Source organism: Trachymyrmex cornetzi, unplaced genomic scaffold, assembly GCF_001594075.2.
Source record: "Trachymyrmex cornetzi isolate Tcor2-1 unplaced genomic scaffold, Tcor1.1 scaffold147, whole genome shotgun sequence".
In the NCBI taxonomy this organism is placed as follows: domain Eukaryota; kingdom Metazoa; phylum Arthropoda; class Insecta; order Hymenoptera; family Formicidae; genus Trachymyrmex; species Trachymyrmex cornetzi.
The window spans coordinates 5,642,858-5,655,370 of NW_017296059.1; the positions used below are offsets into that span (position 1 = coordinate 5,642,858).

General features: G+C 32.6%; 2 protein-coding genes across 4 annotated transcripts in view; both read right to left on the reverse strand.

Annotated features, from left to right (window-relative positions):
• The window catches only part of LOC108757672 (pyrimidodiazepine synthase), a 1,960-nt gene extending 554 nt beyond the window's left edge, over nucleotides 1-1,406 (reverse strand). Inside the window, exons 1-5 of one of the 3 annotated variants that reach the window (XM_018502162.1) lie at nucleotides 1,283-1,406; nucleotides 962-1,119; nucleotides 693-857; nucleotides 485-617; nucleotides 219-340 (exon numbers count right to left, since the gene is read on the reverse strand). In XM_018502162.1, the coding sequence (XP_018357664.1) occupies nucleotides 219-340; nucleotides 485-617; nucleotides 693-857; nucleotides 962-1,119; nucleotides 1,283-1,307 (603 nt within the window). In that variant the 5' untranslated portion in view covers nucleotides 1,308-1,406. Of the gene's footprint in view, nucleotides 1-218; nucleotides 341-484; nucleotides 618-692; nucleotides 858-961 lie in introns of all 3 variants that reach the window. The other 2 variants (XM_018502163.1, XM_018502161.1) reach the window with 2 other exon arrangements.
• A 2,410-nt stretch (nucleotides 1,407-3,816) lies between these two features.
• Nucleotides 3,817-11,971, reverse strand: MED23 (mediator complex subunit 23). The gene is made up of 11 exons (XM_018502584.1): nucleotides 11,862-11,971; nucleotides 11,480-11,724; nucleotides 11,272-11,404; nucleotides 9,653-9,835; nucleotides 9,196-9,483; nucleotides 6,259-8,404; nucleotides 5,551-5,790; nucleotides 5,027-5,186; nucleotides 4,600-4,887; nucleotides 4,215-4,421; nucleotides 3,817-4,006 (listed from the first exon to the last, which is right to left on the reverse strand). The coding sequence occupies exons 1-11, from the start codon at nucleotides 11,916-11,918 to the stop codon at nucleotides 3,868-3,870; spliced, it is 4,086 nt and encodes a 1,361-aa protein (XP_018358086.1). The 5' UTR covers nucleotides 11,919-11,971; the 3' UTR covers nucleotides 3,817-3,867.
• Nucleotides 11,972-12,513: the final 542 nt, after the last annotated feature.

The window sequence follows — 12,513 nt, forward strand, 5'->3', positions numbered from 1 at the left end:
ACATACACATGCATATATATATATATATATATATACAATACTTACATATGCTAAATAATTATATTTTTATAAATATGTATACAAAGTTAATGCATTTAAATGAGTTTTGAAAAAATGTTTCTACATATACATGTCAATAGGTCTTAAAATTTCAAAATTTGTAAGAGTTGATAAATTTAAAGAATGCCGTTATTGCACACTTTTTATTGTTTACTTACCATATGGGGAAATTTCTTCTTGTATGTGTCAACACTTGCATACTGTTTATGAAGTAGAGTTAAAGCCTTTCCAACATCAAACCAAGGCCACATTAGAATGTCTAACATACCCGGATTACTCCCTAAAATAAAAAAATACAATTTTACGATAAATGTACTTATTTCAATCAAGAAAAAATAATTTTTTAACAATATTAGAAGAAAGGATGTATAAAGAGAAAAAGAGAAAAGTAGAAAAGAAATGGGAAGAGTAGATTTTTACAAACCTCCGAAAAAGGTTGTCTTGCGTACATCAAGTTCATCTTCATATTTTTGTAAGTTATCCATTACTTCGGCGAGAATCTCTTCGAATTGTCTCTTATCCTTCTCAAATAAGATATTCGTAATAATATCTACAATCTGTAAAAACATGACAATTATTAAAAGATCATTTCTAAGGAAGAGGAGGAGAGATCTCAACGTCGTTATGAGCACCTTGGATAAATGATCTATCAGTTCCAAATCGCGACTTTTTGTTTCTTCATTGTACAGAGGAGGCTCAGGGTATTTCTCGTCCAGATAGTTCGCCACTGTGACAGATTCCATTACTACTGTACCGTCCGAATCTACATAAACCGGTACCTTGCCTACTGGATTAATCTAAAAAAAATATTTCCGTACATGCAAGTAATAAAATCCGCATCCAAAACTCTTTCGATTTTGACATTACTAAGTTATTGTTTTAAAAATGACTCAATGCGTACTTGGAGAAACCACTGCGGCTTTTTCTGTAAATTGATATTGACAATATCGTATGGAATCTGTTTCAGACTGAGCACATGATGTATTCTCATAACAAAAGGGCAAAACACCATGCTATATAGACGCGCCCGACCTTTCACTTCCGCTGGTTTCTCGGAACCTAAAATAAAAAGTTTTCTTAGAGAAGAATTGATATAACATGGTCTCCATCGATGACACTGTATGACGTACATCTTATAGACATTCTGCAATTTCCATAAGCATTTACCTTTTGTAAAGCCACTTCCTTTCACAGCACAGACTTAATTGATCATATTACTCACCATCTGCTAGATGTAAGGAATTCATCTGGACAATCCTTCTGGATTTTTATGTAAGATTCTTTAAGATACTGCGCAAATGCCAAATCTTAATGACTATGAAATGGATAGTATAGACTGTATCTGTACTATCCATCTGTACTATCAGCTATCATTTATATAAATATATATTTATCATTTATCAAACCTTTCAAGTAGCACAGCAGCGCTTGCGATAATTGCACTTTTTTAACGCTTTGTTAACACTTCGTAGACATTCGTAAACTCTGTGTGCTACTTGGGGTACTGTAAAAATGAAAGTCATAGCACTGATAATATGTCTTCTAATAGCATTATCTGCTACATATATACGAGAATACCGACAATTACTAATAAAAGGAGCAACACGCAATTATGGAACTTTAAACTTTACTTTTTTATTTGAATATGCTCTCAAGATATCAAAGTATAAGAAATATTACTTTGTAAAAAATAAAAAAATGAAGTTTATATTTTTTACGTCTATTGTCTATTTATACGCCTATTTAATTAATAATTTTGCACTTCGGAACGACTAGACTGGCATCCATTCAGAGCAGGGAATGGAAAGTTATTTTTTAAAAGTTATAATTACTCATTATCGAGTAGAAAAAGTAACAAGTTGCCGTTACTAGTTACCGATTTTTAAAAGTAACAATTACCGTTACTTGAAAATGTAATTTTTCGTTACTTTTCCGTTATTTTTATTACTTTTTTAAAATCGACGACCACCTATCACAGTGGATGGGCCTAAGGGCTTTTTAATCTCAAGCGCTATGAGTGATTTCAGATTTGTGTCCAAACTAGAGATGTAAACAACGGAAAAATCCTAAAATTTTAGGGTAAAAACTCGGAAAATAATGGTTTTTTTTCTTTCGGTTTTGATAGTTTTTTACTCGGATATTTTCTTGCATTTCATGATTTCGACGCTGTACTGTTCCAGAATTTAGTTTTTGCACTTGTCTGTAAGATTTCTGTGTAAAAATAATTACAAAAGTTAAAATATATAGTATATAATGAGTAATATCGTATAATGCTGGTGGCTATAAACAGAGTTGGAAAGTTACTTGTAACGACGTTACTTTTTTGTTACTTTTTTTGGTAACGATTTGGTAACGCTGTTAATTTTTTTTATTAGTAACGAGAAAATAACGACGTTACATCTTCTTTAGCAACGATTAACGAAATTGACCCCGTTAATCTCATATCGTTACTTTTTTTATAGGTCACGGCCGTCACGGACAATAAAATTATAGATACTAAATAAACAAAAAACTTTTTGCCTATTTTTGTTTCAATTACTGTCGTCGCTTTAGCACAGGCCTGTCCAACACTTTGCTCGTGAGTCGAAAACGCTTCCCTCTCTCCGTCATCTCAGTAGAGCGAGACGGAGCGAAAATAACAAAGGATAGGCGTCAAGGCTCCGCCTGAATTCAGGTTGTATATTGAGAAATGGGTTCTCAATATACTTGGCTCCTTTATTCTATGAATCTCGGACAGACCTGAATTCAGGCGGAGCCTCGACGCCTATCCTTTGTTATTTTCGCTCCGTCTCGCTCTACTGAGATGACGGAGTGAAGGAAGCGTTTTCGACTCACGAGCGAAGTATTGAACAGGCATGCTTTAGCATAAGAACACTAAAAACTAAAATATCTATTATATAATAAAATACCACAGAATTAAATATAAGTATATAAAATATTAATAAAAGATAAAAATGTTCAAAGATAAATATGTTTCTAAATATATTGTAGTTAATTTATACTCTGTCTTAGAAGCATGTTTTACCATTTTAAAAAGTGTAATTATACAGAAGATAGATTTATTCATCGATTTTGATGAAATTAGGACAGATTTCCTTATCTCAATAGTCATCAACTTTAACTATTAATCTCAGTTTACTGGACAGAATGACACTTATTTTTCTGCCAGATTCGTTCATTTCTTGCAAAAATGCGTCGAATGACTCTAATAATTTCATCAAAATCGGTTAGTAGTAGGCTCGTCTCATACATAATTACAAAAAAAAGTAACGAAAAGTAACGATTTTTTATCGTTACTTTTCGTTTACTCTTGAATCAATATTATATTGGTATGTTGTTTCAAAATAATTAAAATAGAATACAAAATAATTAAAATATAAAGTACAATTATAATCAATATGCAACAAAACAATGTCTATTATGTTTATAAAGTATTATCTGTATTAATAACATTACTTATTTAGTTTTTAAATATAAAATATCTGTCGTTCAAATAATTATATTGAAATAATTATATGAATTATATTTTTTCATGAATTCTAAATAATTTCATAAAAAATACCGTTATTTTTTATATCTCCAATCGTATGCAAAGCAATGATAAAAGTAACTGTAAAATTTGTTACCGTTACAAAAAAAAATATAACTGCGTTACCGTTACAGTTATCAAAGAAAAAAAGTAACGCTATTACTAGTTATCGGTAAAGTTACCAAAAAAGTAACTTATACAAGTAATGAGTTACTTCCATTCCCTGGTTCCGAGAAGCTAAATTACACGTTACGATGTAGTGTCTGAGTAGTTATGTCTTAAGATGTATGGATCTCGTCAATGTTTATGTGAGCGATAAAACGCAGTCTCATCTGCAATGCCGGCCTTAGTCTTCGTATAATACATTCCACCTCATTTTTAGTCATATCACCGACGAACATGTACTTAATATGATACCTGTCGCTATTATTAAGGAAAATATAAAAGGGTACATAAAAATCTTTCGATAAACACATTAGAGAGTAAGATACTCTCAAATTAATAGCCTATTCGAATTTATATCTTTGTATTTAACATTTAATCTTCTGGTGATAGATTAAAAATAAAATAATTTTAAAAAGTTGTTTCCAAATTAAAAAAAAGCTTAGTCATTTATAAAGGATACAATAAATCGCAAATTGAATCCATGTAATTCAAGGTAGTTTGAGTATGATCAACACGTTCCAACATTTCGTATAGACAGACTGCGAGTTCGACCACACAGTGCGGTCGCTCCGCATTAAACCTCGCCAAAGTAGGGCCGATTAGATGACAGGCGTATATTAACTGTTCCTCGCTGCTTACAACTGGCTGAAGTTTCTCCTTGATAAACCTATAAAAACCAATTATTTATTATTAATTTAATAACAAAAAAAGACAAAATAAATATTAAATATAATCAAATTTTTCTTTTCAATTTTGTCTTAATTTTCTTTTATGGTATACAAAATTTTACTATATATTATAATTTATATTATTTACAAATATATATATTTATAATTACAACTCACTGAGGCATCGTTGTAATTTGTCCTACACCTGCATGATGCCACACGGAATGCGCCAGTGCAAGCATGTAGCTATACTTGTTTTCTAATAGGCTATTATGCGTAATATTGAAGTTAAACATTTGAAACGGTGTCAAGTTATTGTATTGCCAATTGACCAAGCCGGGACTGCTAATAGTCTCCAGTAAACGTTTGTGCAACGCTGACCAATAACATTCAGGTAACGCCGCCAGTAATAAACCAACGCAATTTATCCATAAATGTATCTCGTCTGATGGCACAACAGTATATCTGTGTTTGAATGGGATAGATAGTAAAATTAAAATTATACAAAATTACAGACAGTTTGTTGTTGTATTGTTCTAGAACAGTAGAATTGTAGATCCCTGCACATGCAAATTTTAAGATTTTAATTAAGGAAAAATGATACCCTTTAGCGACAACGTCCAGTAAGAAGTTAGCCACTGCATCTGGAGCAACTGGAAGAGCCATGAGTTCGACGCAAGTCACATATAATGCATGCGCTGCTGGATTTGGGAATTCGTTGAATCTCCAATCGGTAGCAGGAAAGTGAGCCGTGCCAGACATTGCTTTAATACACACACACGATTATTAAATTGATAAAATTAATAACTTCTGATATCATTCGTGGATTGCCTTTTTGTTAAAAAAAAAATTTCAAAATCCATCAAGAAATCTGTGAACGTAAAAATAAATACGGAGAAAGAATTTAGCATTTGCTTCTTATTATATATCTTAATTTTTAATAAATATATTGTAACTAACAGAGTTTATTGTTCGTTTAACTTTATTCAAAGTTCTGATTTATTTTCACTCAAAAGAAGTTTTAAGATTATATAAAATAATGATTTATACATTCTAGTTTATAGAAACACAATTGTAATAGCAAAGCAAAAATATGAATCGTCATATAATAAAATTTTGGTTGCCTACTTTCTACAATCCTTTGAACCAGTCGAATGTAATAATCTAACTCTGGTACCCACGAGACTGCATCGTCATTAAAGCGTGTCATATACATTTGATAAGCTTCGGAAAGGGCCCATCCTGGCGCTCTGATTTCCCTTAATGATCCCAAAACAGCGGATACCAATCGACGTTTTAACAACGGTCGATCTCGCAACTTCTTTTCGTAATAATGTAACGTATTGTAAAGGTATGTAACAGGTCGATCTGAAAATCATAATTGCCTTCAATCAAACAAGATTTAATTAATTTGTCAAAAGAAATCTACTTTGTCTCTAGGTGCATTTTTATTGAACAAAAAGAGAATATGTCTCAACGCTAAATTTTAAGAATTAATTTGCATATCTATTTTTATATTATCTTGTATGGAATAATGATGGATTCATATTCAAGTCTCGGATTCGATTCCATTTCATCCCATATATGTTTTAATTAATAAGAGCTGGAGGCACATATATGTTTTAATTAATAAGAATTAAAAATTTCTTTATGAAAAAATATAAGATTGCGTAGTAATAAAATTGTAACTCGTTTCAGAAACAATCAATAAATATATATATATATATATGTATATATATGTATGTACACACACACAAATATATTATATTGCATGATAGAAAAAGATTTTTTTCTTTCCATCTAGTAAGAATTAATAGTTTTATTAGAGAAACGTACCATGAAATTTGTACAAACAGCCTAAATGTTCCAGTAATATTTCCAAACTCTTGATAACAGGCGGTATCTCCAGATATCGGTGCACTACTATGTCGAAAACTGGTAAGAAACGAAGACATACATTCCCGAAGTACACGGGCAAATTTTGATACTGGCTAGGCCCGCCACTAGTTTGCTCCATAATACCCTCCGGTGCAAACTTTTCTGGGAATTTTCTATGGAAAGCGAGATGCTTCTCATGCCAATTTGATTGTTTCCAATGCTCTGGCGAGTTCTCTTTCACAAACTCTTGTACACGGTTTCTAAATTCAGCCGCTTTCAATAGCAACAATTGTATGATGAAGAAGCATACTTGTGCTTCATTACCCTCTTGAGTTCTTAAAGCTAAACAGAGCACAAGTCGGTCAATGGTTACTATGTTGTATTTCCAAATCATGTCATTAATAGTGTCCACACATTTGTTGACATGCTGGCCGCCAACGCTGTTGGCAAATTCAAACACAAGATAATCGCAGAATTTTCTGAGATGAGCCGACAGCGCTCTAGCGCCTATTCTCTCGAGAATTTTGTATGCAATAGGACTAATGCGATCAGTCTCGAGTATCATTTTCCATAGAAGACACAGAAATAATGGTGGAGTACCAGGGACAGAGAAATGCGCAATGATGTCATTCTCATTGTTCATAGATGCCCAATTTCTGTATTCTTCCTCGACCGCCTTCTTTATTTGTTGTTTGTTTTCTTTCGCCACACTGTTCTGCTGGAAGAACTCGCTCAACACCGGCGGAAAACACTGAAGGGTGTGATTAGCCCAAGAATGCGGTGTATTTTGCATGATGGTGTTCAACAACTCTTTGCACCACGTGCCGCTGAGACTGTCAGCGCCGGTGCCAGTTACATGCATGGATCGTGCCAGTGTCAATACTAACGCTCGGTTAAGTTCTTCTGATTCCGCAGACACAAGGGTTTTCGGCTCGGATAAGAATCTAGACAGCTGTGGTTGTACTTCCGCAGAGCCCAAGCCGGTAATTAATCGTAAAGCTGTGCTTTCGACACACAAGTGAAGCTGCGTTTGGTTGGTCTGTGGTACCGCTGCGAGACTGTGGAGATGCGACAGCAGCTGTACCCTGTAATGTGGTTGAATATGATGCATCCTGTAGCTAAACATTTCCAACAGCGTATATAAAGTTCCCCACGCGTGCGATTTGAACACTGTCGGCAACAATTGGCTGATAAATCCTTTAATACCGAGACTCTCAATTTCCGTGTATACCAGTAGTCTGCTGTAAGTTTCGACTAACGCTGGTGCCAATGCCATGTTGCTCTTTGATTGTGCTAACTTGATGACATGCGTGACAATGCTGTGAATTAAGCTCATCTTGGAGTGCACGGTTAAAGAATCCAAAATAGACATTGAAAGTGGCGTTGTTGGACCATTGGCTAATGCTGCATTATTTTGTAAATTTTGTAAAGGTTGCTGTTGCTGATTCTTTTGGGTACCCAGGATGGTATCCACCAGTGCAGCCATTGGTCTACTAAAATACTCCTGGTTCGTCGAATATGCATTGCACAAAAGTGCAATGCGATAATCCGAACCCATACAGAGAGAAGCATTTGGCATGACTAAATGCTGCAAGAATTCGTGGTGGACTTTCAACGTGTGCGGTATGGGTCTGTGAATATTAGTGCCGGGTTCAGTTTGAGCCTTTTTCAGTAAATGTATCCATATGCACGTTATCGCCATTTGATGAGTGCACAGAGCTTGGGTATAATCTGGAACAGGCAGAGGTTCTTTTTCCGGATAGAGAAGATCATACAGTTTCAGCACAGGTAAAAAATTCGACAACGGATTTCGTTGAATGCTGCCCGAGATGAATTGTAGAAGGACCCACATCAAATGGTCTCTGCCCTTCCTCAATTCTCTGCCCGCTAATTTATCGTGTATCGCCATAACAATACTCGGAAAACAGGCAAATTGGAAGAGAATAAAATAAATAAGTTGTGAAGATAGGTGCAACCACACCCAGTGATTGGCCACTGTTCCATCCATTCCTTCTGCTGGTAGAGTTTCGTTTTCAGATCGTTCCATCGCGAGTATGACGAGTTCAACAAGTTGTTCTTCCAAGACGACGCATCGTTGCTTGTGCTATCATATAAATAAAAATATAAAGAGTTAAAATATTTTCTGATACATAGTTTTATAATTTCAGTCATACAAAACTAATGACAAAAGCTCAAAAACAAGAAAAAAAGGGCTACGCGAACCAAAAAATTATTTTATAAAATTAACATCGTTAATGTAGAAGTTGAAACATAAGCAAAGAAACAATTATATTCTTTAGTTAAGATTTAATATAACGTGCTAACAATAATCAAACAAACGTTTCGATCGCGATCGAATCATTATCAATATTAAAAACATATAATATTACAAACGGTAAAAACAAAACATAATATAAATTTATACTTAGCTCTTTAACAAACGCTGATAACATAAAAACGATTATCGTCCTGTTCACAGTTATAATATAGCTTGAAAAAAGTCGTCGCATGACAATATATAATTGCAGTCAAACATTTATATTATATTTTGTTTTTACCGTTTGTAATATATGTTTTTAACATTGATAATGATCCGATCGCGATTGAAACGTTTGTTTGTTTATTGCTTGCACGTTATATTAAATCTTAACTAAAGGATATAATTGTTTCTTTGCTTATGTTCTAACTTCTATTTTAACGATGTTAATTTTATAAAATAATTTTTTGGCTCGTAGGCCTTTTTCTTTGTTTTTTAAATTTTATGAAAAAAGCTAACATGAATATTTACCTTATTACATATCCGGATTATAACTTTGTTTTTAACTTTATAACCCTTAATAATTCTTGTATTTCATAATTAATTTTAATGTTTCACGTGCTCTAATTTTATCTTACCTGTTTCTGCAAACCAAGCATCGAACAGACCATATCTCTACTATACGGCTGTTCTAGAACATATCTAAGTAATTCTGTCTGAGGCTTAAGTAAATCTGGATCATAAGGTAGATTTCCCTTCAAAGAAAACTTTAAAGTAGTGGGATCCAACAACCAAGGATTAATCAAATAATCTGCATATCCTGTGTGTTCAACCACTGGCAACATTTTTGAGTGACCGACTATAGATACCATTTGGGCGGTGTGTCGAAAACTTTCGACAAAATCGGAGAGCAGTTTTGCTAGTTTCTAAAAAATTAAAATGCATAATGTCGAAAAAAAAAACACAGAATTATACAGCAAAGAATACACTTTTTTCACAAAACCATTAAATGTAACGTTTTACATTACACACACACACACACACACAATTGCATTTTTTCTTTTCAACACTCTAATGTACTTTAATGTTACTTACCCAATGAGGCCAATTTTTGCCGTCGGGATAAGCTTTTTGTATCTCATTAACAATAAAATAGCCTGGTAATAAGCATGCATTTCTATCGAAAATAAATTCAATAACATTTTCTAAAGCCTTAAGTTGCGGTTGTACTGATGCATCTAATCGAGGTGGTATGGTTTGGGCTTTTTCTTTGCATCCCTAAATATAAAACAGGAAAATACATTATTTTTTTAGATTAAAAAAAATATATATTATACATTTTTAAAGATTTTTTTATCTCAATGTTATATAATAAGATTATAAAGGAAATATCTTAAATAAATTAATAATATAATATAGGACTATGAACCACTCAAGTTATTATGTTAGTAAAAATATTTATATCTCTTTCTCAATAATCTAAATTTTGTACAGATGTTTCGACTTCTATCGGGTCATTTTCAATGTTAAATAATATAGTACCGGTAACTTTTTTAAAATTATTACTTACATTGAAAATGATCAGATAGAGGCCGAAAGTTGAAACTAGTGCTCTGAAACATCAGACGATTTGACAGTTCGGACAGTTCGAATGTCAAATAAATCTCAAGTTCGAACGTTAAATAGTTCGGATTGAATGTATGTTCGAACTATTTTAATCTATTTCAGTGTAGCGAAGAAGAGATTCTCTAAACGTCTTATCTATGATTGTCACTATCGTTAACTAGCAATGGCAGGACAATTCTGGAAGAAAGAGTGGTACTTCCCAGGTAGCAAGCTACGTTATTTTGACGTCATTTTGACGTCAAATGACGTCAAATGACGTCATTTTGACGTCAGCTTGCTACCAGGGTTAATGGCTATCATTAGTTAACGATAGCGATAATCATTGATAAAACGTTTAGAGAATCCCGTAACTGAGCTGAAAGTTCGAATTGATTACATTTCGAACACAGACATAACAATCGTCCTCAGGATCAACCTGAATATGACTGAATATGACGCGACTTTTTCTTTTTGACATTTTATAATATTTGTATATTCAAGTCTCGTGAAAAACTGCTCTTTTGTTTCCAAGGCATATATATTTGTTTACTGTTCAAACCGTCTGAACTTCAGACATAACAAATTGACATTTCATACTGATCACTGCTTAAGCTCAAACTGTTCGAACTGTCCGAAATATTCAAATTAGATGCTCATTTTTTTCAACTTCGAACTATTCGAATAGATCGAATATTCAACATGTTCGAATCTTTTGTCTGAGCCCTAGTCAAAACGTCTGTACAAAATTTAGATTGTTGATATATTTTTACTCGCATAATAACTTGAATGGTTCATATATAGCTCTATAGGGAGGATCCCGTTTGCCTACAGTTCTGATTGTACACACCACTCATATCAACTGGTGCCTAGTAATTTTTCACTGTTTTGCCAATGAGATTATTTTATTTTTAAATTAGCCAATCAGCGATACATGTGTGCAATATGCGATGTGCGCAATCGGAGCCCTTCCGCTCTATATTATATTATTAATTTATCTAATTAGTTGAACCGTTATTTTTTATTGAATTTTAAATATCTAAATATTTTATATGCATATAAATATTACATTAAAAATACAAAATAAGTCGTTAGAATTATTGAGAACTTACTTTCATGATTTCTCTAACTCCTTTATAGTCGACTCCGCCAAGAATATGTTTAATGAGAACAAAACACTCGACCCAAAAATCTTCTAATTGATACTGTAATTTATCGCAACTTAGAATACATTCACATACTAGTCTGTAAAAAAATTGAGAAAATAATACAAAGACTTAAAGAGACACGAAAGAGGAAAAGCATTTAATTAAAATATACCTAGCAGGTAAAAAATTTGAATGTACTAAATTTTCTAGAAGCGACAATAATAACTGCAATCGTCTGTGATTTGTCATAGCTGCAGCCATTGATAAAAATTGACGAACTGCTGCTTCTTGTTGCTCCTTTGTCAACCCAGTCATAGCTGTCCTCAATTCTTGATGCCATGCCGCTACTTTATCAGTCTCTTTCTTGGGATGATGAACAAGAACACAACTGAACGCTTCTTCTATCGCCTCTACTTTCTAAAATTTATAAAATACAAATATGATGAAAATAAAATCATCCTATATGTTCGATTATTAAAATTAAAACTTTGATGTAGCAAAATTATGAAAAGAATACACGTATCAAAAAAATAGCAGTATTTCTTAATATTTACCAAAATATCATTTAAGATATTTGTAATTTGAGTTTCACTGCTCATCTTTTCAACCATAACATATCCTTGACGATGAAATTTTTAATTAATATGTTTTGTCGTCCGTTTGAAATAAATCAATATTCAATATTGTAAGATAATTATCTACTATTATAAATAAGAATTTATACTGATATACCAAATACATCAAAAAGTAATATCAGCATTAATATTTACGGCATTTCTGATTTCCCCTTGTTTGGTTTTCCGGCTCAAAATATAGAGTGACAACATCATGCAAAAATAACGGATCACTAGGGGCAGTGTTGCCAGATTCTGGCGAAGCAGTTTCCCTATTGGGACATGAAAATTTCCCTAGTTTTCCCTAGTTTTCCATTTAATTCATAAAATTCTTGTTTTTTCCAAATTTTCCACTAATTTCCCAAATTTCTCTTAAATTCACAAAATTTTTGTTTCTTTACAAATTTTATTCAAATAAAATCATGAATTATTTTTTATTAATGTATTACAATTTGGAATTATAATAAATATGAAACAGAACACACATATAAAGGAAAATATATAATAAGTACTATAAATTAATGAATATAATATATTTTTATTGTACATTTATTAGATTTAAAAAAAAACAAATAATTGAAATACTATGGCA